The 27039-nt window shown below is 50.2% G+C and overlaps 1 protein-coding gene across 2 annotated transcripts in view; it reads right to left on the bottom strand.

The window, feature by feature from the left end:
* The window catches only part of ELK3 (ETS transcription factor ELK3), a 71657-nt gene that overhangs the window by 21508 nt on the left and 23110 nt on the right, over nucleotides 1–27039 (bottom strand). For both annotated transcript variants that reach the window (XM_066262050.1, XM_066262059.1), the window contains exon 2: nucleotides 17061–17269. In XM_066262050.1, the coding sequence (XP_066118147.1) occupies nucleotides 17061–17267 (207 nt within the window). In that variant the 5' untranslated portion in view covers nucleotides 17268–17269. The remainder of the gene's footprint in view (nucleotides 1–17060; nucleotides 17270–27039) is intronic.

Raw genomic sequence — 27039 nt, 5'->3', positions numbered from 1 at the left:
GTTTGTTAGCTGCTTCCCATGCGTGCCCTGACCCGGCATCGAACCTGTAACCCTGTCATTTTGGGATGATGCTCTTAACTGACTGAGCTAACTGGCCAGGCCATGATGAGAACTTTTAAGATCTCTCTTAGCAACTCTCAGAGATACAATAGAGATAAAATTCAATTAAAGTTTGATGTTCCTCTTATGATCATAGACTGAGCCTTGTTGCCTTACTGCTTGCTGACTTGCCTTCGTCCTTAACTGGTTCCTACGTCCCAGAAGAGGATTTAGCCCACAGTCAGGAGGGAAGGGCATATTGACCAAGCCACTGAGATTTTCTAGCAGGAACTCCTCAGGGCAAGCATCTAACACAGTGACATATACATCCCAATAACACAAATCCCAGCGAAATCACTCAGCACTGCACACAGGAAGCTCCCCTAACGGACCGTGAGATTCACAGCCAAACAATTCATTCTGGCGCCATTCTGCCGCTTGGGCCTGGCATTAACCACCCAGGACCCCTTTGTTCTCTCTGACCTCATTCTACACTCAACCAGAAAAACTAAAAACTACTTATAAACCTTCAGAAAATTTTGGGAAATTTAAGAGTTCCACCTGGGGCCGGACTGGCCACATCTCTGTGGGCAACGTCCCAGGCCCGGGCAGACAACAGCCCTGGGAGACACCCCCATCCAGCAGTACGGGGTTAAGCGATGGTGCCTTTAAATGCCAGCTGACCCAGAGTCAGTTCCTGGTACAGAGAAAGCATCCTTGCCTGGTGGGTTCCTCTGCTAAAACTCTAAGGCATTTTTGTTCTTCGCTCATAATATTTTTCTCGCTGGGGAAAAACTGCACCCTCGGCCAGAGGAGCGCTGACCTAACCTGGGTGAATTATTAGAGCCTAAGTAACCGCACAGAAGAAAAAGGAAGGATGGTCTGCGTCCTTTCTCGTGGCAGGCCTTATAACTTGTTTGTTGTTTTTTTAAGTACCAATCTTTAATTTTATTGCGGTATTCAAAACATAATGTCTGAGCAGGTATTCCACTCAAAAGCAAACCAAGAAGTAACCTGGGGCTGACTTAATAATGATAAAAATGCCTCTTCCTTCTCAAAAAATGGTTGGGAATGGAAAAGTGATCTCAGGTGGGGAGCTGAGACTTGACGTATAAAAAAGAACACGAAGAACAACCCCCACAACCAGGTACTGACAAATGGATAAACAAAATGCGGTCTTTTCACGTAACAGAATATTATCCGGCCATCAGAAGGAACGAAGTTCTAACACATGCTACATATAGCACGGGTGTACCTTAAATGTAGTGTGCCAACTGAAAGAGGCCAGGAACAAAAGGACACATGTTGGATAGTGGATTCCCCTTCTATAAACTATCCAGAATAGACAAATCTATAGGCAGAAAGTAGATGAGTCATTTCCTAGGTTTTGGGAGTGGGCTGGGGGACTTGAGTGGTGCCACCTAAAAGGGGGTAGTGACAATGTTCTAACATTATGCCAATGGATGCACAACTCTGTAAATATACCCAAAGCCACTGCACTGTATGCCTTAAATGGGTGAACTGGATGGTATTTGAAATATACTTCAATATAGCTGTTTAAAAAAAAAAAACAGGTTCCTGACCAGTGGTGGCGCAGTAGGTAGAGCATCAACCTAGGACACTGAGGTCCCAGGTACAAAACCCTGAGGTCACCAGCTTGAGTGCATGCTCATCTGGCTTGGGCACAGGCTCAAAACAGCTTGAACATGGGGTTGCTGGATTGAGCCCAAAGGTCATTGCTTGAAGCCCAAGGTCACCGGCTTGAGCCCTAAGTCACTGGCTTGAAGCCCAAGGTCACCAGCTTGAGCCCAAGGTCATTGGCTTGAAGCCCAAGGTCACCAACTTGAGCCCAAGGTCACTGGCTTGAATAACGTGTCATTAGCTCATCCAGAGCTCCCCACCCCCTGGTCAGGGCACATATGAGAAGCAATCAATGAACAACTAAAGTGCCAAAACTATGAGTTGATGTTTCTCATCTCTCTCCCTTCCCCTCTCTTTCCCTCTCCCTAAAAATAATAATAACGTGAGGAATCATTTTTCCCCAGCTTTATTGAGACAATAAAGTGACAGACAGCACTGTATAAGTTTAAGTTCTATAATGTGAAGATCTGATGCACTGATATATTGCAAAATGATTACCTTAGTAGAGTTAGTTAACACCTCCATCACTTCACATAATTACCACTTCCTTTTTGTGGGTAGAACATTTAAGATCTATTCAATGTCTGAGCACCTTGCAAGTATATTATACACTACTGTTTACTAGAGTCACCATGCTGTACATTAGAGATGCCCAGAATGTACTCATCACTGGAAGTTTGTACCCTTTGACCAACAGCTCTCTGTTTCCCCCAACCTCCAGCCCTTGAAAACCATCAATCTACTATCTGCTTCTGTGAGTTTTTTATATTCCACATATAATATTTTGTCTTTCGCTGACTATTTCACTTAGCATAATGCCCTCAAGTTCCATCCAGAACATGAGGAATCTTAAGAGTTTCACAGTTTAAATGGAAAATGGGGGGAACCTTCCACGGCTGCAAGGTGACTGCTAGAACATGCTAAACCCTGCTCTGAGCGTAAGAAAAGGAGACGCCTCGAAGGGCACTGGATTAGGCCGCAGCCAGGAGGGCACATCAGCAGCCGCTGCCTCCACCAAGGGAGCTTTTCAGGGAGCGGTTACACAGTGACGGGGATGGGGACAACCTATGAAGCTGACCAAAAGGAGGGAGGGACAGCCTTTGGAAAGAACCAGGAGGGAAGATGGATTAGATCTGGCTATCTGCACAATTTGAAACTTCTGTAAGGATGAAAAGCCTGGAAGGGAACGGGGTGAGGAGGGGGAAGAAGAGATCAGAGCAGCGTGCCTGGGATCTCTGTTCACATGAGAGGAGCAGGGGCAGGCCCCCCACCAGGATGCCCTCAGCCAGAGTCCTAGGTACGGAACTGGACTCAGAGGGTGAGTGCCAGGCGGCTGAACCGACAGCCCCTCCCTACTCTACTGCCAGGGCAGACTCTGGGCGAGTGCGGGCGGCATGTGTATTTGAAGACCTCTCCGTGTTTTCTGAAGGGAGGCTTCCAGAATCTACCCCATAGGGGAGTTGCCGGAAAATTCACGGTATAGGGGAATAATCACAGGTAGTATCTGCTAAGCACATACACATACACCTGTCAGGCTCTGTACTAAGAACTTGACCACTCTGGCCGTTTGGCTCAGCAGTAGAGCGTCGGCCCAGAGTGTGGAAGTCCCGGGTTCGATTCCCAGGTTTGATTCCCAGCCAGGGCACACAGAAGAAGCGTCCATCTGCTTCTCCACCCTTCCCTCTCTCCTTTCTCTCTATCTCTCTCTTCCCCTCCCACAGCCAAGGCTCCATTGGAGCAAAGTTGACCCAGGCACTGAGGACGGCTCCATGGCCTCTGCCTCAGGCACTAGAATGGCTCTGACTGCAGCGGAGCAACGCCCCAGATGGGCAGAGCATCACCCCCTGGTAGACATGCCGGGTGGATCCCGGTCGGGCGCATACGGGAGTCTGTCTGCCTCCACGCTTCTAACTTCAGAAAAATACAAAAAAAAAAAAAAAAAAAGAAAGAAAAAAGAACTTGACCACCTCTATCACTGAATGCTCTGAAACATTGGAAGTGTTATTGTCCCCACTTTAGAGATGGGAAAATTGAGGCTCAGAGGGTATAAATTACCGATGGTCAATCATACACTAGGACTTGTGTAGCCTGGCCCCAGAGTGCTTAGCCAAGATAAAAAGGGACATAAGATTCGGGCTAACTGAGATAGCCCAGGATGTGAGGGCACATGGGGCCAGGATCTTATTATGGAAAGTGATGAGGATATTCAGGAAGTCTGATTTGTTCACCCCTTCCTCCCAGACTCATAAGTATTTGTTGCTTACTGTTGCCTGGTAACCTGACAAATGCTGTCTGTGTCTGGTTGAGCTCAGTGACTCTCTCCCATGTGGTGTCAGAGGGACAGCTGTATACATCTGCTTCCCTTCACACACACAGGACCATCCTCTTTGTTCATAATTTCCCAGTAAGTGCACATTCACAACCAGTGGGGACTCCTGACCCGGCATTCTCTGTCAAGGTTACAGGCAGCAAGGACAGGCTGCCTTTAGCAAGGGGGACAGCAACGGCCACCTACACCCCCCAAGCGGCAGTTCCAGGCAAAAGTGGAAGCTCAGGTCCCAAAACTGCTCCTGCCATCCCCACGTTCCAGCTGGTGCTTTGAGAATGCAGGAGCCTAAAGGGGCGGCAGCCATGTGGGCGGGATGATTTCCCGACTCACCAGCTACCTCTGGCAAAGGGAGGGCCTCCCAGGTTTTCACCTGAATGGTGCGGAGAACACTGAGAATGGGCCACGTTTTCATTTCCCTCAGTGCCATCTGCTGCCCTGCCAGGTCACGGACTTCCTGATAAAAACAGGTGTCCATGGGTGTGTTTAAATATGTGATTGCACACTCAACTCTGCCTTCTCCCACTGAAGAGGAAACAGGAGCCTGTTCAGTAATCCATATAGAGGATCAATCAGAAATATCTAGTAAATACTGTGACTAAAAAAATATATACATAGGCCCTGGCCAGTTGGCTCAGTGGATAGAGCATTGGCCCGGTATATGGACACCCTGGGTTCAATCCCCAGACATGGCACACATGAGAAGTGACAATCGGCTTATCTTTCCCTCCCTCTCCCCCTTCTCTCCTGCTTCTCCTCTGATAGCCAGTGGCTCAACGGTTCAAGAATCGGCTCCAGGCCCTGAGGATAGCTCAGTTGGTCTGAGTGGCAGCCTCAGATACTAAAAATAGATTGGTTGATTCCGGTGTTGGCCTCAGACCGTGTTTGCCCAGTGGATCCTGGTCAGGGTGCATGCAGGAATCAGTCTCACTATCTCTCCTCCTCTCACTTAGAAATATATATTGAGGTATATATATATATATATATATATATATATATATATATATATATATATATAAATATTACATAAATGCTAGGTAATGAAGACTTACTTATGGAATTGAATTTACCTTTTTAATTTTGATGTCAATAAGGATAATGTTTATACATTTGTTGAGTTAATTACTCTCCCTGACCCAAGAGACAGAACTGACCCAAGCAAGAAGCCAGTGGCTTCACCCAACAAGGGACACAATTTTTTGTGGCTAATCCCCTGGCTGGTTAAAACTCTGTACAACTGCATCCCATTCGTATACCTGCATGGGCTTTCTTTGTCAGCATTTTTAAAATGTAAGTCCCTAGACAGACAGCGGGGGCTATATGCCAACCCCTATTACCTCATATCTCCTGCAAGAGCTTTAATAATCCACAATTTCACTCATCTGTGCACTGGGCAACTACCTGCTGCCTGCGTCGGCGCTGGCCTGGCACCCCCATTCTAATCTAAGGGCACGCACGGGCTCTCCTGTGCTCAGACTTCTTATCCCAGCTCGTATTTTTGCCAGTGCTCTGCTCCCCAGGGGGAGCCAGACCAGTAGTGGGTCTCCATCAGTATACCCACGGCCCCCCTCTTTTTAAAAATGTTTATTTGTTGATTTGAGAGACAGAGAGGAAGGGAGAGCCAGAAACACTGGTTTGATGTTCTACCTATTTATGGACTCATTGGCTGAATCTTGTATGCGCCCTGGCCAGGTATTGAACTTATAACCCTGGCTTATTGGGATGATCTTCTGAGAGGTCCACTGTTCATTCTCCACTATTTGGGGGCTCCCCTGATTTTGCAACTTTCCGATCTTGTTCCCAAAGCTGAGAAATGCCAGTAGCTCACTAAGCAAGAAGGAAAGGTCATGCGGAAGATCATTCCAAGCAAAGAGCCTGGCCTTCTCTTAACCCAGCCCCCTGAGCAAGGCTGGGTACAGAGGACAGTGAGGTGAGTCTTCCCATAAATACCTGCTCGACCCTGTCACAGAGCTGCCACAGTTCCAGAGTCACTGCCTGAGTTCAAATGCCACCCATGTCTCTTGTCAATCGTGTGCCTCAGTTTCCTCATCTACAAAATGGGTACTGACCAACCACCTGCCTCATGGGAAATAATCCACAGAAAGCTAAGACAGAAAGGCCAAGACAGCTTCACACAGGAAGCCCACAATACTTACTAGCTCTTCGTATTATCAGTATTTTTACACTCCCATTTAAACAAAAACTAAAAACCAACCTCTGCCATCTCCAGTGACAACTGAATACCCCAAATTAAACCTCTTAGAAGGCTGGACAGGGTCCTCCTGCTTCATCCACAGTTCTAGGCGATGAGACGGGCCCACGGCAGGCAGAATTACATCTGGTTTACATATCTCCTCCAAGTAGGGGAAACATGATGTTTTATTTAGTTGGGTTCAGACAAGAAATAGACGCCCAGCTTACAGCATGTCATGTCACACACTTCAATTAATTCAGGAATTAATTCAGGGGTGGGTGAGGGGCGGCCCTGGGGTGGGGGCAGCAGCTGTGAACAATCGTGGGATCCACGTATCCCACTTAGAGGCCATGGCAGCTTCAGCAGAGACGCCCACATCCAGCCCAACAAGCGGTGTGGACACTAACCAGACACCCCAGCTGATCTGCACTGCTCTCCGATGCCTCACAGAACAGGAAGCGCCTGCCCAGGCAGGAGGGAGAAGCAGGGCTCTGCGATGTCTACTGTGGCCCAGCCTGGGCTCGGCCACTGGGGAAGAGCAATGAGGGCTACCGGCCCTGAGCACCTGCAGCTGATATCCTAGAGCAGGAAGTGGAATGCATTTATTTTGGGGACACTCATCCCACTGGGGTACATACCCCACGTGAAAGGAACCAGTGGCCAGAAAGGGCAAAGGAAAGAGGCATTTATGAGGGCCTGCCACATACTGAACATGCACCTTGCAACATGGGCACTATGATCCCATTTTTTTTGTTTGTTTGTTTTGTTTGTTGTTTTTTTTTTTTGTCTTTTTCTGAAGCTGGAAACGAGGAGAGACAGACAGACTCCCGCATGCGCCCGACTGGGATCCACCCGGCACGCCCACCAGGGGGCGATGCTCTGCCCATCCGGGGCGTCGCTCTGTCGCGACCAGAACCACTCTAGCGCCTGGGGCAGAGGCCAAGGAGCCATCCCCAGCGCCCGGGCCATCTTTGCTCCAATGGAGCCTCGGCTGCGGAAGGGGAAGAGAGAGACAGAGAGGAAGGAGGGGGGGGGGTGGAGAAGCAAATGGGCGCTTCTCCTATGTGCCCTGGCCGGGAATCGAACGCGGGTCCCCCACATGCCAGGCCGACGCTCTACCGCTGAGCCAACCGGCCAGGGCCACTATGGTCCCATTTTAAAGATGAAGAAGTTGAGGTTCGTGGTTTGAAGTGAAGTTATACCCTATCTCCCAACCCAAGGTGGGTTAAATACTAGGAGGGCCTTCCAACGAAATACCATGCAGCTACCTTAGAGGACAATGCATTGTTAACATTTCCCCATGTCTTTAAATATATATTAGGATTAAAAAAACAAAAAACAGCATACTTTGCATGGGATCTTCCACTATTTTTCCACAGGGTGGGGCAAAAGTCGGTTTACAGGTGTGAATACGCAAAACACAGCTTATTCTTGTATTCGTATTAATTATTGCATTATTTTCCATAGAAACAACTGTAAAACTACTCTTGCCCCACCCTGTAGATTAAATAAAAAGAGAAAGAAAAGTTAATCACAAAATGAGCATCCCCGAGTAACCACGGGGTACCTGCAGAGCGCCAGGGAAAGGCAGCTCTGGGGGAGGGAAGCATGGTCTCTTTCAGAATGGTTCTACAGCCATACCACCCTGAACGCCCGATCTCGTCTCTTTCAGAATAGCTCCTTCTGGATCCCGGGGAGGAAGGCGGCCTTCCCCAAGGCCTGTTCTTTTTTTTATTTTTTTATTTTTTTATTTATTCATTTTTAGAGAGGGGAGAGAGAGAGAGACAGAGAGGGAGAGAGAGACAGAGAGAGAGAAGAGGGGAGGAGCTGGAAGCATCAACTCCCATATGTGCCTTGACTGGGTAAGCCCAAGGTTTCGAACCGGCGACCTCAGCATTTCCAGGTCGACGCTTTATCCACTGCGCCACCACAGGTCAGGCAAGGCCTGTTCTTTAAACAGAAACAGAGCTGCCTCTGCCCACATACAGGTAGAGGAGGTGCCTGCTCTGGTGGGGTACCTTGCACAAGGTATCCGGCTGCTCACAGTCCCCCACAGAGCCGCAGATGTACTCGTGGGGAGCACAGGGAGTGCTGACCAGCCCCTCTGACCTCCACGGGCCTGAGCAGAGCTGCTCACACAAGGGCACAGGCGTGGAGCCTTGATGGGCCAGATGTCAGGTAGAACCAGGGCAGGGGGGTGGAGGGGGACTCACCTAGGTTCAAATCCCAGCTTCTCTACTTGCTATGTACAGCCTGGGGAAAGACATTCAACTTCTGCAGGCCTCAGTTTGCTCACTTCTTTAAGGGAAATAAAAATACCTCACAGGGTAGTTTTTTTTCTAAAAGAACAACATATGTCAGTGCCGAACTTATAGAGGCCCTCAAAAACATGATCCCGTGGAATTCCGCTTAGCAAGCAATGATGTAATTGTATAGCATCCTCATTATGTCACACTGTCTCTTTGCATTTTATTTTGCCACCAAGTAATCTAAATTCCTTACGTGGGTCCCTGGCTTTACAGTTTATAGAAGGTTTACACATTATCTCCTGTAAGCCTCACAACTTTGGTACCCACTTCTCTGATGAGGGAGGGACCCCAGGCTCCAAGCTGAGTTCACAGACTAGTGAGCAGCGGAGGCCAGCCTCCAGGCCGCCAGCTTCCCAGCCAACACCCTTTCTTCAGCTCCTCATTTGGGTCCCTTTCCAGACCGCAGTCTGACTCACCCTTTCCTGACACAAAACCCGACTGTCCTCTCTCCAAAGTTAGAACAAGTACTCACTGTAGGAGCATGCTCAGAGTTCCTCCTCTTTCAACAAGCAAACATTCTTTCAACAAACATTTAAGACGCTTTTTCATATGGAAGGCTCCTTGCTAGGCTCTGAGGAACAGAAAAGGAAGTGAATCCGGCCTCTGTCCTCAGAGCGGCTGGCTGGTGCTGGCGCGGGCAGTAGCAGTCCCTGCCTCCCGTCATTCCGGAGGGGACACGGAGCGGCTGGCTGGCAGTAGGGGTTTCTGCTCGGAACTTGCTGTGGGCAGGCTCACCTCACACCTGCTGCCCTACAGAGCAGCTCTGAAAGGGCTCCCTGGACCCATTAGCTGGATCTGCCTCTCCCCGGGGCAGCCTCTCTCCTTGGGAGTGAGGTATACGGTGCCCTCCCAAAATCTACATCCACCCAGAGCCTCACAGTGTGACCTTATTTGGAAATAGGGTCTTTGCACATGTAATCAGTTAAGAATTTCAGGGTGGAATCACACCGGGGTTAGGGCAGGTGCTAAATCCCATGACTCGGAGCTCTGACTGGGGCTGGCATGGGCCATGGCAGCCCCTGCCTCCTGCAAGAAGAAAGGGCACAGGCAGAGGCACTGAGGAGGTCATGTGAAGACAGGGGCAGAGGTTGGAGTGAGGCAGCTGCAAGCCCAGGGAAGCCCACGGTTTCCCGCACCCGCCAGCAGACAGAAGACAAGAAAGGGTCCTCCCCTAGAGCCTTTGGAGGGAGCACGACCCCGCCAACACCTTGATTTCAGACTTCCGGCCTCCAGCCCTCTGAGACAAGCAATGTGTGGCACTTTGTGACCGCAGCCCCAGGACAACTACACCCTTAAACCTCCGTGTCACAGTCTCTGTTGACCAGCAGGGAGGCACGGACTTCCCGGAGCGTTCAGCCGGCTGTCACGTTGCTGTGGCACCGGGATCGCCACAGCCTGAGCTCGGTTTAATTTTGGAACAGGCGCACACGGACACGCACATACACCCACTCTCACCGCACTACCAACTTCTAAGAATAGCGTGCTGCCAATAAAGGGCTCCAACTCTGTCTCGGAACTGGCCAGCTCCCGGGGGAGGAGGCTCCTTGTGGTTTGGGTTGGGATTTCTTTCTTCTCTGGCACTGCTCAGCAGCAGTGGGAACCGGCTCTCCACATCCAATGGCTTCAAACTGCTGACGATGACAGGAACCTGGCGGGACTCCTGGCCCAGGGGGCTCAGGCTGGACGTGAGCAGCATTCTTTTCTACCCTTGCTGGACCCTCCTGACTCTCTTTCAACATCCAAGGGGCATTTTTATTTTTACTAAAGGCCTCTGGAGTGTTAATAAAATAAAATGGAAAACTGCTCCCTCCATACATGTCTTCCTCCACTCCCCCTGCCAGGCAGGGGAATTGACAACAGTGACCCTCCGGCTTTGAGCAGCCACCTGCCAACCCGGCAGATGGCCGGGGAGGAGGCAGAGCCACAGGTGATCTGGGAGTGCGTTCTCATCCTGGCTTTGGCTCTGTTGCCAATTTTCTTGAAAAATACCACCTTCCCTCTTGGGTCCTCACTAGCTCAGAGGCAGGCAGGCAGGCAGGCAGGCAGGCAGGGCAGGACGGCTTGTTAGGCAATCTCCAGCATTGACTCTAAGATGACGGACTTCTTTCTGTGCTATGGAGCAGCACGTTAGCTCGACTGCATGGTCGTTCACCTCCACCCCTCCTATCTTCCCTGGGCACCTTGGGCCCTGGCGCTGCAGAGATGCAGGAGAAGGTGAGAAAGACCAGCGCACAATGACAACGGAGAAGAGGGCAGAGGAGGGGCAGTGGAGAGGAGTCTGAGGGTGGGCTAGGTGGCCAGGCAGGAGAGGGAAAAGGAGCGCCCGGCAACGATGAGGTCCGAGCAGCTGCGCGTGAGGGCGGAGCAGCCCGGGTGGTGCGGGGGAGGCAGTGGGGTGGGACCCAGACCAGGAAGGGAGACTGGAGTCTTTCCTGGAGGCCGCAGGGAGCTAGGGAGCACAAAAGCAGAGGGCGCTGCGCTCCAATCTGGTTTTCTTTAGGAAGCGTCATCCAGACACAGGAAGTCCGGGGCGTTCTGGGGCCTCCAGAACCATCACCTCGTGTTTTCAGCCGGCTCTGAGAACGCTGCCAAGAGGCTGTCCATCATCATTGTGAACAACAGACACAGGGGGGCTGGTCTTGCTCTGCCTGCCCTGAAGTAATTAGTAATCAGCACTATGGGGGATACAGGATTTGAGTGCAGGCCCATGGCTGTGTAACTGTGTGATCCTCCAGCTCCATAATCCTCAGCACAGACTCTGGGGTGAAGACTCCGAGGCAGAGGGCTCTGCCGCTTACCAGCTACTTCGCCTTGGGTCTGTTACTTAATTTCTCTGAGACTCAGTATTCCCACCTCTAAACCGGGCCCATTACCGACCGTGACAATGGGCATTTCATGTGTTAGAAAACAGGACAATAAATGTATTGAGCACAGTGCCTGGCTTAAGACAAAATGCTCCATACTTGTGAGCTTCCCCTCTTCACACCGCAAACCTGGGACAGGAACTGAGATAAAACTGTTGTTGGAGCCCAGGCAGGAGGCGGGGAGGAGGCCGCACAGAGGAGCAGCTGGGCCAGAGGGTGGGTGGTGGGTGGTGGTGGTATGATGCCAACGCCAGGGCTTTTGTCAGTGTGTCTGCACAACCACTAACTTGTCCTACAGCCAGAAGCCCCGAAGCAGGAACACTCCCGCAGGCAGACCAGTGTGGGCTCGGGCCACAGCCTGACGTAAGTGGTGTTGGCCCGGCTGCTGGGGTGTTGGCAGCTGCGTGCTGAGCACAGCAGCTTCATCAACAGTGTTGAAGGTACTCCCAAGACTCTGGTTGTTTCTTAGCAACTGCCTATTTGGGGGGAACACTGAGTGCCACAGGGAAGCTGGCTTGGGAGCCTGTGCAAGACAGGCAGCATCCTCACTCAACATGCAGCATCCCCCCTGCAGCCTGGCCCCCTCGCGCCAGCTGCTATCTCCCTGGGCCACATGACCAGCCTGGAACACCTCCACGAGGCCATCAGCTACTCAACGGGCCTGCAGAGAGGCCCTGGCTGTCTTCTGGGCCCCAGGCAGAGCCCGGCTGCCATCTGTTGTACTTCGAACCACCTGAGCTGCGGACATGACACGAAGGGGTAAAAGGACAAGCAACGCAACCCCCCAGGCCCTCGATGCCCAGACCCAGGGCTGTGCACAGAGGGCGCCCTCGAGGCACGAAGCTCCCCTGAATGGAGTCCAGAACAGATGTGTCTTCTTTGCAAACAACACAAGTGCTCTAGAAAGTTCCAGGACAAATGCTTGCTGGATTCTGGTAGTCTCTCCACTTTGACTGACAATGAACATCATATTTGTCTTCACAAAATGTATTTTGGGGAATTAAAAAAACCCTGCCAGGGCCAGGCTGCTTGGCACAGGCAGTCGGTATCAGGTGTGTACCATTAACAGGAATATTTCCCTGACGTGACTGCACACCCAATTTAAAATGAATTATCCACATCAGTTAAGAAGGGGACGCATCCCACTTCCATGAGTTATGTCGCCAGCGACTCTGTGTCTTGACTCCTCTCCCCTAAACCCCTTCCAATTAAATCAAGACTGTTCGGTACATGGTGAGAACTGGATGTTGCCGTGGAGACAGGAGAATTATTTTTTTCATCATATCAACATTTCAATCTCCTGATGAGAGGGGAGCTGGCAACACTTCCCGCTTCCCCCTGGGATGACAATTCACCGCCAACAACAAGGACAAAGGCCCTGCTGGGTGGGAGAGGAGGAGGGATGGGGCAGGCTTGCAGGTCCCCTCCTGCAGCAGCCCTGAGAGTGCACGGCTTCGGCTTCTGTGAGCAGAAGATAGCTGCTGGGTGCATGCGGATGGCTGACTCCCCCCTTCCTTCTCCACCCCGCGCAGCTGTAAAGAGGGGCATGCAGGCCCCGATGCTGGGGGTGTGAGTGACGCTCAGCCAGCAGAAGGAAATCGATCCGTGGAAACTGGCCACAATGACGAGGGCCGTGGGGCTGGAGTATGACAAGATCAAGGCCAAGAAGGGTAAGAGGGGACAAAGATTTTCATTCTAAAATGCAGGTCTGACTGTGGTACTCCCTTGCTTCCAGCCCTTTATTCGCTCTCCACTGCCCTCACCATGAGATTCCAACTCTTTGGCTGGCACGATACACCCCATGCTCCGTTGCCCACTCACTCTTCCAAACTCACGTCTCCCTCAATCCCTAAATAAACCCTCCGTGGGTGACAAGTCAAAGCCTCACTCCTCAGCACATGCTGTTCAGAGGGGTGAGGAAGAGTCCCTTAGACACTGAAACATCTTAGTAGCTGAACTTTCAGAAGAGCCTCTGTATACCAGAACAGACAACCGGGGAAGAACTTGTAGCTGTCCTTCTTCAAGTGCTCCAGTGGCTCACAGGTGCAAAGGGCATTCATCTCTGCGTGTGCTCATGCAGAAAGGTATGACAAAGGGCCTCGTTTTCTCCTCTACACCTGCTTGAATTCTTCATATTAGCAAAGGGGAAAATACTGTGTTTATGGCCCTGTTCTCAGCTAATGCATTAATTTAGCTAATCCCCAGCACGACCCCATGGTGTTGACTCTCTTATACCCATTTCACCAAAAAGGAAGCTGAAGCCCAGAGAGATTAGGCAAAGCACCAACAGTAGGAGTTAGATCAAACCAAACACTCTAGTCCAGAGTTCATGCTATTAACCCACCTCGCTGCAACGAAGGTGGTGGCAACTACTGAGGCACGACAATTCAAGCGCCTCAGCCCCAACCTGACACCACGAGCCCATCTGTCCTTCTCCTCTGATTCCTTCTGCAAAGTTATGCACACATTTCCCACTCCTCCTCCTGCCCATGTCTAGTACTGTGGAAGGAGCTAAAAATATAACATATACCTTATAAAAATAATGATATGCTAGTGCTTGTCTACTGTGGCAGGAAAACTTCCCTATTACAAAGACCAAGGGATGTGCAATTAGAGTGGGGAGTGAAGAGGTGAAAGCTAGCAAATGACAGGGAAAAAAATACAACAGAAACAAAGAATGCAGCTGTCAAGGTAAGGAGTCACCTAACTCACACCACATGCAGAGCAGGTTCTGGGGAAGTGTCAGTGGGAGCAGGGGGAAGGGGAGAGAGGAGGGAAGGGGAAGGGGAGAGGGGAGGGGAGAGAGGAGGGGAGGGGAAGGGGAGAGGGGAGGGGAAGGGAAGGGGGAGGGGAGGGGGAGAGGGAGGGGAGAGAAGAGGGGAGAGGGAAGAGAAGAAGGGAGGGGAGAGGCGAGAGAAAGGGAGAGGGAGGGGGAGGGGAGGGGAGGGGGAGGAGGAGAGGGAGGGAGGAGGGGGAGGGGAAGGGAGGGGGAGGGGAGAGAGGAGAGGAGAGGAGAGGCAGGAGGAGGGGGAACAGAAGAGGAGGGGAGGGGGAGGGGGAGGGGGAGGAAGACAGTAAATGGGAGACAAGGTCACACCAAGTGCTGGGTAAAAACACAAAATACATGTGGTGCAGCATGGGGCACACCATGTGGCCAGGGGCTTCATATTCACAAAGACCCACCTGCAATCTGTCTCTTAGGTGAGAGCCGGAGCCACTGAAGATTGCCATCTTTGTGGGTCAAAAGTGGTCAGATATTAGCAACTTCATACAGTGCCATTTACACATAGAATAACATTAGCAAAACTGAAAAAAGTGTTCATCTCACATGTAAAATGTAGCATACTTTTTGTAACCTTCTTTTGCTGTTTCTCCTCCTCCTCTTCTCCCTCGCCTCCCCCTCCCCCTCTCCTCTCTTCTTCATCCGCCTCCCCTCCTGCCTCTTCTGCTCACTTTAAACTATGTCTGGAGTCTAACGAACACTGGAGAACATTTCACAAGGAAGACTGATTAAAACAGCCACGTGTACATACACATATATTGTGTATGTGCTTGCATACTGTATACCCACATACATGTATAGTGTGCACATGTCCAAGGAGGGACGCAGGGCACCTCCTCTTGGTGGCCACGCCTGTGCCACACACAGGACAGAGCTGCTCCTGCCCTCACTGTCAGTGCCAGCGGCTGCTCAAAGGTCATGTAGCCAGACCTCAAGCTCAGCCCCAGCAGGAGAGGAAAGGGACAATTTCAGGGAGCAGGACACACTGGCCGCCGGGACTCCGAGCCTTGGGGTCCTGGTTCAACCTGACACCCAGCATACAATGAATTTTTTAGTGAAGTGCTTAACTAAAAATAATAATAATAAAAATTTTCTAAGGTTGCAAAACACTTTGTGCTGCCTGCCTGCCTTTCTGGACACTCAGGTGTTCAGAGCAAAAGAAATGAAAGGCCCAGCAGGCAGGGTGTGTGCCTTTTGGCTGGGAGCCTGGGCATCCAGGCTCCAATTCCTGGCTGCCTGACTGCGGCGAGAACTGGGGCAGGTTCCTCATCAGAGCCCTGCACCCGCACCTGTGCAAGGAGGCGGGGCCCGCGGGCGTCAGCGGCTGCTGACACTGACCGCAGACGAAGGTCGACGCCCTGGGCACGGTGCCTTAGACACAAAGTACCAAAGCGTGCTGGGTGACCGAAGCCTCTGAAATTGTTTTCCCTAGAGAGTAAAAAAACAAACCTGCTCAAGGGAGGTCAGGGGTAGCCTCAGCCGCAATGGCTTTGCCAGGCTTTTCATGTCATTTCCAGCCCATGATGTCCCTCCCTGCTGGTGACATCTGATCTTGAACCCCACTGCCCAGGTGACTTGCAGAGGTGAAACCCAGTCACAGACACTGAGGCAGAACTCTTTTTCTCTGACACCTTAACTTAAAACAATTTTTTTCTTTTTTTCTTAGTCTCAAAGCCAGGCTTTTAGGCACCTTGCCAGCAGGCAAGAGGATGGTTTCCCTTCAGAGAGTCCCAATCTCATTGTGCACCTTAGAACCTGGGTAAAAACGCAAGACAATAAACCACCGGCCAGGCTTGCAGACGGTGCAATTTGCAAGAGGTGCTTTTAACATCTTAGTAGGACTCTGCACTGAGCCAGGACTAATTAATTGCCACATTAAAGGAAAGCACCTTTAACATTTCAATGATATAATCATATGAAGGAACTCTTTATAATTAATGATGCCTCCACTTCCTGAAATTCCTAATCCTTCTGTCTTGAATTCCAAAGAGGTTGGCAGGAAGAAGGCGCTAAATGTAGATCAGGAACCAATATTTAAATCAGTGTTTCACTCACCTGTCAATAGGAACAGCAAAACCAGAACAAAAGGTTACCCTCACCAGGACACTGAATATTCAGCAACAGCGGAGCCGCCCAGAAATAGCCAACAATAACAGGCCCAAAGTGACTGCCACCGAAATAGCAATCATTCTGCCCCAGCCGGCCCGTTCACTGCTTTCACAGAAATGTATTAGAACTCACCCTACCTGGCCTGGCCTGGCCTTGGTAGCGATGCAGTGTTATCACTCAACAAAGTGCTCTGACTTAGCTCTGTGACTCAAAGGAAAACAGTTTTCCTTGTGAAGGTCCCCCCTCCCCCAGGTTGCGAACCACACGCACCAACCATTGCTTTAAGTAGCAACCATGTAGCACTTGCTGAGTCTTCACAACAACCTCACTGGGATCCCATTTTATAAGTGAGGACAGCAGGGCGCTGAATTGTTACATAACTTGCCCAAGAGCCATTCCCCCAGGAAAGGCCCATTTGTGTCAACTAAAAACCCAATGAGATAAACACTTCCGAGATTTTAACATTTGTTCTGTCATGCCAAGCAACTAACCACGAAGCCAGCCCCAGGACCTTCCTATATCTAATTTCTGTATTAGCAAAGTTTTGCTGCTACTACAGAGGAAAATACAGAGGGAATAAAATTTGACCCACTGTAACACCCAAGGCCTTCCAGGAAAAAAAGTCTCTATAGCACAGTTTTTCTAAAAAAATTAAACAAAAAATACAACCAAAACGGCATAAATTGCCTCTATCTGATTTTCCAACTTGCTTCCGAGTACACAGTTACTTGCCTTCCTCAGTGAAACAGGGAGACACCCCCCCCCCAAGACAGCCTTAACGCAGGCAAGGGTTTACCTTGTCATAATAGTATCGCAGGGCTCTGCTCAGCTTATCGTAGTTCATGTTTGTTTTGTTTTTTCGAAGCCCCCACAGTTTGGCCACTTCTTCTGCTTTGAGCAGCTTGAATTCACCATCGTTGGAGGTCCAGCAGATCAGATGTTCATGTTTTTGGTCCAGCAGCAACTGCAAGAGGAACTGCCACAGCGTGATTGCACTCTCCATACCTGGGGAGGAAGGGGCGGGTCAGAGCAGCAGTGCACAGGCAGGTCTGGGGGGCAGGGGGCTGCGGATGAGATCCTCAGCCCCCCCCCCACCCTCCCCCACCCTCGTGAACCTACTAAAGGCACTTTCATGCCCATCCCAACAGGCCACTCTGAATGGTGTGCCCTCTTGGCTGCATTTTGGAAACAGCCATGATTCAGCAATTCAGGGAAGCCCTGTGATCCTGGTATTCACTACACACATCCCTGCGGGTGACAGGGTGTTTCCCCACTTCAGACATTTGAGGGCTTTCATGGCAATGGATGCTGATCCTAAAAACAGTATCGACAGCAATAATAATCACAATAATAATCCATTTCTCTTATTAACATTTGTTAAATTAGGGAAGAAGAGGTGGTTGGGCTGGACTCAAAAGCTTCACCTCAGATCGACCGTGGTAACTGGACACATGATGTGTGCCAGATGGGGTGACATCCCAGCACCGGGCAGAGGAAGCCAGGGACTAACAGAGGGTGGGAAGTTGGTGTCTAATACGAAGAAGAGAAGCCCTAAGGCAAGCTGTGAACTGGGGGGGAAAGGCAGAAAGAACTAGGGTAGCCATGAGGGAACAATGAAGTCCTAGGTGGCAGCCAGGGGAGAATGCAACAAGGGAACAGTGACTGAGGTTCATGCCCCTGGGAGACCTGGAAGTCAGAATAACTGCTTCAGGGGAGTCCTGGGGGGGTGCAGAGAAGTGATCGGTACCAATGTTCCTGTCATCACACCTCCTCTCCTGCGTTCCTCTTAAAGGAGCAGCGTTCAGGCTGACATTATTTTTCTCCCTTTCCACACGGGAACGGATGTGAGAACACCTTGCCATCCAATATGTATTCATCTCATTTCCTTTCCCGTGTTTAGCCAAAGGAACATATTTAATTGTTTCTCTAAGCAACATGGGTTTCTCAGTTAAAGGAAAGCAGATTAGAAATGTCCTCCAAATACCCATTCAGCATTTTATTTACGGCTCTTTCCAAGAGAAATCAACCTTCTCCACAACGGCCACTCAGTCCGTGAGACCGTAAATCATTTCGTTGTTGGCTCAAACCCGCCGTTGCCTCTCACGAGTCTGGTGAGCGCCACTGCTGGGATAGGCAGGGGCCGGCGGGCTCCAGCTCCTCACACGAGCCCCTCTCCCAACTGTTGGAGGATGAGCCACAAACCTGCTTCCCATCACTGGCACTAAGAATTGCTAACAGTTCTCTCAAACTCTTTGGCGTTTTCTTGGCCAGGCACTTCAGAGAGTAACCTCTGTGACAGCTTTGAAACTTGAAGGGGACGCTCAGTGGAACCTGCTGCAGAGGGCAGAGGGCTGCCAGGGCGTTTGCAGGTCTGGGTGCACGGGACTCGCGGGAGGTGGCCAGCTACACGCCCCTCCCCCATCTGGAATGGACACGAACCACCGTGTTCCAGATGGGACTGGAGGACAATGGAAACATCTCTATGAGTTTTACATTTAGTGCTTCTTCCAACCAGGATTCCTCAAGAGCTCCGTGTGCTCCCTGGAACCCCTTCTCACGGTGTTGCCACCCTGTGAACAGGAGCCGCGCACTCCAACCCTGCTTGTGAGGACCCATGTAGCAGGCCGGGTAACTGTTCCCAAGCCTTCCCTCCTTCCCTCCTTCCCCCGTTCACATATCCATGCAACAGTGTGCTAGAATGGATGGGGGGCTTGTTCCCCACCCCACTGATGCATGGGCTTGGTCATATGCTTTGATTTGGCCAATGGAATGCTGATCCACATTACAACGTGCCAACTCTGAGCCAAGGTCTCAGAGGCCTCGATGTTCAGATTTTTCCTCCTGTGTTCCTTTTATGACAGAAAAGCCGCTGCCCCAGAATGCAAAACATGGACCCAGCCTGAACTCAACCCAAAGCCAGAATCCAAGTCTGAAGCAGCATCCCTGAAGCCAACCCATGAGAAAAATAAATTCCGTTGTGCGCCAGCAAGCCTAGGGGCAGTTTGTTACACAGCACCACTGCAGTGACAGTTGACTGTTATAATGCCCGATATAACAGTCTTTGCTTAAAAAAAATTCTCTCTTCTCTGGGCTGCAATGTCTCTATACTAGAGAACTTAGATTTACAATCATTAGCACTTTGCAAAAAGTCTCTATATGCAGAGGGGCTGGCTGGTCATGCCTTTACTCAGGAGGGCTGCAGTGGGCTGCGTGATGCCCATGGGGGCAATGGCCACGGCCTGAGACAGAGGCAGAGGAAAGGGGACATAAAATGGGAGGTAACAGAAACAGAAAGGCAGAGGAGCAAAAGGTGGCAATAGGGATGTCCAGATGAGGGGCTCCCAGACTTCTGGACTGGAGAGACTGGGCCAAGGCAAGGTCCAGAGCTGCCTGCAGGCTCAGGTCCAGGAGTGCTTGGCTGGTGGCCGGGCAGGCTGTGCCTGTTCCCTTCCTTGCCCCTCAACTCTCCCATACCGACGTGACAAAGCCTAGCTAAATCGGAGGACTGCCCGGTTACTCAGAGGGTTAAGTGGGAGCAACACCGCTCCACTGGAGGTGACTAAGGCCCCAAGCCATACGCCTGAAGCTGTGGCTTCACCCTCCGCTGCCCCGTGCTGTCAGCCGCTCCTCCACCCGCTGGCCCACCAGTTTCAATGACTGTACGGCACACACAGCCTCACCATTGCAAATCCCAGCCGCACATTACTCAGAGATGAGTCTCAGAAGTGTTTCCCTGTGAGCTAATAATCACATCTACAAACATCTGTCACCCCTTCTGCACTTGGCAGAAGTGATTCTGGAATATAGTAGGCGCCAAAGACAGCTGTGGGCCCTCCCAAACCCTCGGGCCAGAGCCCTCGGTGGGATTAAAATACGTGAGCAGCGTGGGGGGGGGGGGCGCACAGGAGAGGGGGGGGCAGGGGCCACCAGCTGACATCGCTGCTGTGGTTCTCTTCGCATTCAGGGGGCGCTCACTGTATTTCTCTGATATTTAGTTCCAATCTTAATTTATTTTAATTGTGATTGAATTAAGTTTCATCATTTTACGCTGTTGTTTTTACATACAATCATCCTTCACATTCTATCACCTCTGCCAGCTACAAATTTTGTTCCCGCTGGGAAAAGAAAGGATCTAACACCACAATGGGGGGCACGCTCTTCCAACAACCACCAACACTGTTGAACGTATTAGCAAATTTTCTCTTACCAAGAAAAAAAAATCTAAATGTTTTTTCCCTAAATTAATTCCTCAATGAAACCCTACATCTTAACATGCAAGTATAATAAAATCCAATGTATCTGGCTGCCATTATAAGGACTATGAGTAATTCAGACAGTATACTGTGGCTATTAAACAAAAAATTAAAGAATGTATTGATACTTGAGATTTATGATTGACACTTTATTGTGCAAACAGAGGCCTGCTTTAAGTTAAAATGTCTCTCATTTGTCTAACCTCTTTTAGCTGATTTTTAAAACTCTCCCCTTAAAATACATAGAACACATAAAAGAAATGCTACATTTAAAAAATACTCCTCCAGCCCTGGCCGGTTGGTGCAGTGGACAGAGTGTCAGCCCAGCATGTAGATGTCTCAGGTTCAATCCCTGGTCAGGGCATGTAGGAGAAGCAACCATCCGCTTCTCTCCCCTTTCCTCTCCCCCTTCTCTCTTCCCCTCCCACAGCCAGTGGCTTGACTGATTCGTGTGTCAGCCCCAGACACTGAGGATAGCTTGGTTAGTACAAGCTTTGTCCTAAGGCGCTGAGGATAGCTCTGTTGATTGGAGCATTGGCCCCAGACGAGCGTTGTCAGGTAGATCTCGGTCTGGGCACTTGCAAGAATCTATCTCCCCTCCTCTCACTTAAAAAAAACTCCCCCAAATCAAATTTCTGCTAATTAAAAACTGCTTCTCGGCCCTGGCCGGTTGGCTCAGCGGTAGAGCGTCGGCCTAGCGTGCGGAGGACCCGGGTTCGATTCCCAGCCAGGGCACACAGGAGAAGCGCCCATTTGCTTCTCCACCCCTCCGCCGCGCTTTCCTCTCTGTCTCTCTCTTCCCCTCCCGCAGCCAAGGCTCCATTGGAGCAAAGATGGCCCGGGTGCTGGGGATGGCTCTGTGGCCTCTGCCTCAGGCGCTAGAGTGGCTCTGGTCGCAACATGGCGACTCCCAGGATGGGCAGAGCATCGCCCCCTGGTGGGCAGAGCGTCGCCCCTGGTGGGCGTGCCAGGTGGATCCTGGTCGGGCGCATGCGGGAGTCTGTCTGACTGTCTCTCCCTGTTTCCAGCTTCAGAAAAATGAAAAAAAAAAAAAAAAAACCAAAAAAAAACTGCTTCTCTTTCCCCACCCCTGTCTAGACTTTGTTTCCAAAGTATGAAATCCTATCAGGTATTGTAATGCCATTCTTTATGCAAACCAAATTCTGCACTTGTATATCTAAGAGGATCAATCCACTTGAAGGGATCACTGCTCTTATAGGAAGAGGAGCTCCTGATACTGTGTCTACTCCTCTGACTTCACCTGTCATGTTGCCTGCAATGGATGGTGACCGTTACCCCCAGAGCTCCCAAATATGACAGTCCCAGCAGCCAGCAGACCCACCTGCAGGCCTCTCCAGAGGACAAGGACAAGGCTACCTGCTATTTGCCCCCACTGCTTCATTCCCTTTGTACTTTATACCCTACACCTTGCCACAGTGGAGCAGCTAGATCATCTAAACCAGGTGTCCAATGTGAGTAATATGCATGCCTCCTTTTCAAGGTGCAGTGCTAACAAACTGTTTTCATTAGCACTTTTTATTACGTTCTTCCTTTGATATAAACAACAAAACTGGACATAAGCTCCTCATGGTTTATAAATTTCATAGAACGGTAAAATAAAATTTTATAGAAAAACACACGTTTCCCCCACCCCCGAATCAAATTAACGATTAATTTTACATCTGATAGGTGATGGATGTCTTGTTGGAACACACCCAACATTCACCAATAGGTTATGGCAATGACTGAACCAAAGTAGGCTCTCTCTCATTTTTCTTTTTTTTTAACTGATTGGTTGATTCAGAGAGAGAAGAAGGGAGAGAGATTCTAATATGTGCCCGGACTGGGGATTACACCTGCAACCCTGGCACATCAGGGTGACACTCCAACCGAGCCACCTGGCCAGGGCCAAAGTAGGTTCTTTTTAGTAAAATGTGTTTACACTACTATATACTCTGAAGACTCAATTCTGTTATTACTTATTTTAATTTTTTTTTTTTTAGCGTCCATTTTATGTCAAGACACTGGGTGTTTGGGACACATCAGTGAACAAAAGAGACGAAGACCACTATCCTCATGGAGCTGAGCTTCCAGGGGGAGAAGACAGGCCATATACAACAAACATGACCACTGAACAACACAGTGTGGTGGAAAAACAGCTCCAGGGAGAAATGCAGCCAGAGCAGGTGGCGGGGGAGGCAGCGGCAGTGCCCGAGCACGACGTCACGGAGAGCCTCCATGGGAAACTGAGAGCTGAGACACTCCTTTGTTAAAAAAATAACTCTCAAACTGGTTAAATTCCTGGCTCTCCGACAGACATAAATATAATATAAAAAGAGGTAAAAGATTTAATTTTACCCATTAATCAAGGAGGCAACCAGGCAGACATAATAAGTCAAAAAAAGAATCATAGGTCCTGGCTGTTTGGCTCAGTGGTAGAACACTGGCCCAGTGGAAGTCCCGGGTTTGATTCCTGGTCAAGGTCCACAGGAGAAGCACTCATCTGCTTCTCCACCCTTCCCTCTCCCCTCTCTCTGTCTCTCTCTTCCCCTCCTGCAGCCAAGGCTCTACTGGAGCAAAGTTGGCCCGGGTGCTGAGGACGGCTCCATGGCCTCCGCCTCAGGCGCTAACAAAATGGCTTGGATTATATGGGAGCACCGTCCCAGACAGGCAGAGCATCGCCCCCTAGTGGGCACGCCGGGTGGATTCCAGTCGGGTGCATGCGGGAGTCTGTCTCTCTGCCTCCCAGTTTCTCACTTCAGAAAAATACAAGAGAGAGAGAGAGAGAAAGAGAGAGAGAATCCAAGTAACAAGAGGCACATATAGATCAGGAACACTGAAATGAATGCACAAATCAGACAAAACCAGGGCAGAGAGGAGTCAGCTGACTGTTCTAAGAATAATTTGCATATCTATCGACAAGAATTACTTTACTATCTGTTATCTATAATTAATGGGGTTATAAAATAGTTTCCATAAAACCAGAGTCACGGCCCTGGCCGGTTGGCTCAGCGGTAGAGTGTCAGCCTGGCGTGCGGGGGACCCGGGTTCGATTCCCGGCCAGGGCACATAGGAGAAGCGCCCATTTGCTTCTCCACCCACCCCCCTCCTTCCTCTCTGTCTCTCTCTTCCCCTCCCGCAGCCAAGGCTCCATTGGAGCAAAGATGGCCCGGGCGCTGGGGATGGCTCCTTGGCCTCTGCCCCAGGCGCTAGAGTAACTCTGGTAGCGGCAGAGCGACGCCCCGGAGGGGCAGAGCATCGCCCCCTGGTGGGCAGAGCATCGCCCCCTGGTGGGCAGAGCATCGCCCCTGGTGGGCGTGCCAGGTGGATCCCGGTCGGGCGCATGCGGGAGTCTGTCTGACTGTCTCTCCCCGTTTCCAGCTTCAGAAAAATACAAAGAAAAAAAAAACCAGAGTCACGCCATCCAGGAGTCCTTTCTAGTCTATGCAAATGCTCACCTTTCTCGCTGAAGTTATTTTTCCACAATTCACAGCTGGTGAAGAGTGAACCGTTTTTGTCTATTTGGAAGGCAAGGCAGTGGGGAAGAGCCAATTCCAGAGCCAGACTCTCTGTGTTCATATGCAAGTGGTAGGCCTGTTTGGCAGTGGGCCTCAGGTAAATATCTCCATTAGTAAAATGGAGCTGATGATAATAAAATAAAAAGTATCAGCCCTGGCCAGTTGGCTCAGTGGTAGAGCGTCGGCCTGGTGTGCAGAAGTCCCGGGTTCGATTCCCAGCCAGGGCACACAGGAGAAGCGCCCATCTGCTTCTCCACCCCTCCCCCTCTCCTTCCTCTCTGTCTCTCTCTTCCCCTCCTGCAGCCACGCAGCCTAGGCTCCATTGGAGCAAAGATGGCCTGGGCGCTGGGGATGGCTCCTTGGCCTCTGCCCCAGGCGCTAGAGTGGCTCTGGTCGCGATAGAGCAACGCCCCGGAGGGGCAGAGCATCGCCCCTTGGTGGGTAGAGCATCGTCCCCTGGTGGGCGTGCCGGGTGGATCCCGGTGGGGCACATGCAGAAGTCTGTCTGACTGTCTCTCCCCGTTTCCAGCTTCAGAAAAATACAAAAAAAGTATCTCCCATACAGGGGCTGTTGTAAGAATTACATGAGTTACTAATAATGCACTTGAGCTCTACCTCATTCATAGTAAGTGCTATTGAAATGTTTACCAAAAAAAGAAAAGAGGAAAGAAATGTTTACTATTCCTTTTTAAACAACAGGGAAATCTCTTCATAGAGACTGTTGAGGCCAGTTGATCTTAACCTGGCGTGAATCCTCCTTTAGAATTATATCACCTTGGTTCTGCGTTCCTTAGGCACTGACCCCACTACGGGCTGTGAAATTCAGTGAATGCTATTTGAGAGGTGATTGGATCCTGCTTATGTTTATTGTTTTAGGCCATCATCAAAACTGAAAGAACAGATATTGTTTTTTTCCGAATCCTTGCAGACAACTCAGATCCCTGAGCGCATATTTGCTCCTACTTAAGAAACCCCGGTTCCTTAAATGCTCACCCTGAGGCCACCGCACCGCTGTGCCTCCAGCTAAGCTGGCTTTTGGGTGCCCACACTTCCCTTGGGGTTAGTCCTGCTGCCAGCTCTTTTCCGCCCCTGGACTGGGGAGGGGACTCAAGCAGATGAGAGCCGTTGGGCCACAGAGTGAGAAATGTTCTAGAAGACCAATCCAAGGGATGACCAGGACAGCAGTGCTGATGACTCCTGAAGATGGAGCCCGCGTGGGTCCATTCACCCGGCCAGCCAGGGCCACAGATGCAGGGGTGACCCGGGTGGAGGTAGCCCACGAGTGAAGAGTTTGTCGCTTGGCATGGAGGGAGAGACACTTTGACGGAATCTGAGTGGTCCCTTCCCACCCTCGTTCTGTGCATTCAGCTCTTTCAGTTTTTAAAGAACGCAAAAACCACACCCTTGATTCATTCTTCAATCTGGATGGAGCTGCAAAGAGAACATTGCCACACTGACTCCACTGGTCACCCCCTAATCCCCGGCGCCCTCCTCTGCGGCTTGCGAGTTAGCAGGTGACGGTGCACTCTCCACTGTTGGTCAAGGGTACCAGGCCCAACTCCTCTGACCTCCGGGGGTTTAACAACCTGCTCAGCAGTGAAAGCCGCTCCCTCCCCAGCGGTGGGACACAGGACTAACATTCCTGAAGCAGCCCACATACAGCAACATGCAGTCAGCATCCTACAATGAAATCAGGGAGCTCCTGTCACAAGCACAAAGGGCAGGACAGAGAAGACCAAAAGGCCGCCCCAGATCCTCCCAAAGGGAAGTAATTTACATGCACACACGTGAACACGCTCATCCTAGGGCTCCTGTCCATAATCTGCCTCAGTGAGTCTTTTCCAATCATAAGAGCCTTACCTTTGTCTTCTCTGTACACAGTGGGTGTTACTTATGAAGGCTTTACCATATACCAAGCACTTTCCTGAATTATTTCATTTAATTTCCACAACAGCCCTATGAATTGAATACAGTTACTGTTTCCATTCTGTACGTGAGGAAATTGAGGCCCAATAGTGGGAGGACAGGGCCCTCTAGAACAGTCTACTCAATGTGTGGCCAGTATACCACTGCACCACTGGTCACCAGTCCACGGTAGCACAGAAATTGAGAGGAAGTATATAGACTTTTACTGCAATTTGTCATTATCACCGCATCCAAGTATGTGATCAGTAGGCTCATCTTGTTGACACAAGCTATGGACTAGTCCAGTGGTCAGCAAACTCATTAGTCAACAGAGCCAAATATCAACAGTACAACGATACAAATTTCTTTTGAGAGCCAAATTTTTTAAACTTAAACTATATAGGTAGGTACATTCTTTATTGAGGTAGTACCTGCACGTGGTATTTTGTGGAAGAGCCACACTCATGGGGCCAAAGAGCCACATGTGGCTCGCAAGCTGCGGTTTGTCAACCACTGGACTAGTCAGTCGCGTGCAGTAGGACCATGTTAAACACGTGACAGTCAAGGTTAGCTTTTTAACTGTACCCCAAATGCATATAAAAATCTGGAAGTCACTGATTTCATTAAAAGATGATTTAATGTAACTATAACTTTATAGGATAAATTCTTGAATGGGGCAACTAATGAAGGATTGCAGGTGAATTTTTTACTGTAATACTTGCTTGATTTTGGACAAAAGTTAAAAAATTAATAGCCTGAGTTTGCTGAAATGTGTTTAAAAATCTCTTCTTCAGTACCTGGCAGCATATCTCAGTGAGACTGGCTTCTCTCTGAGCATAATTAAAACAAAACATAGAAACAGTTTCTATACACTACCCCCTACAACAATGGTTCTCAAAGTGTGCGACAGGGCGCACTGGTGCACCCTGGAGAAGATTTCCAGGTGCGCCCTATGTTATCCCAGAGAAATATGTGCCTGTTGGGGACCAAAAAACCTACAGGGTTTTTGGAGTTTAGATTTTTGGGGGCCAGAAGTGTGGGGAATTGGCTGGAAGCTGACAGTCTGCCCAACTAGGTTGCAAAAGGCTGTTAAGCTGTG

The sequence above is a fragment of the Saccopteryx bilineata genome, chromosome 1 (assembly GCF_036850765.1).
Source record: "Saccopteryx bilineata isolate mSacBil1 chromosome 1, mSacBil1_pri_phased_curated, whole genome shotgun sequence".
NCBI lineage: Eukaryota > Metazoa > Chordata > Mammalia > Chiroptera > Emballonuridae > Saccopteryx > Saccopteryx bilineata.
This window is presented reverse-complemented; position numbering and strand designations above follow the sequence as displayed.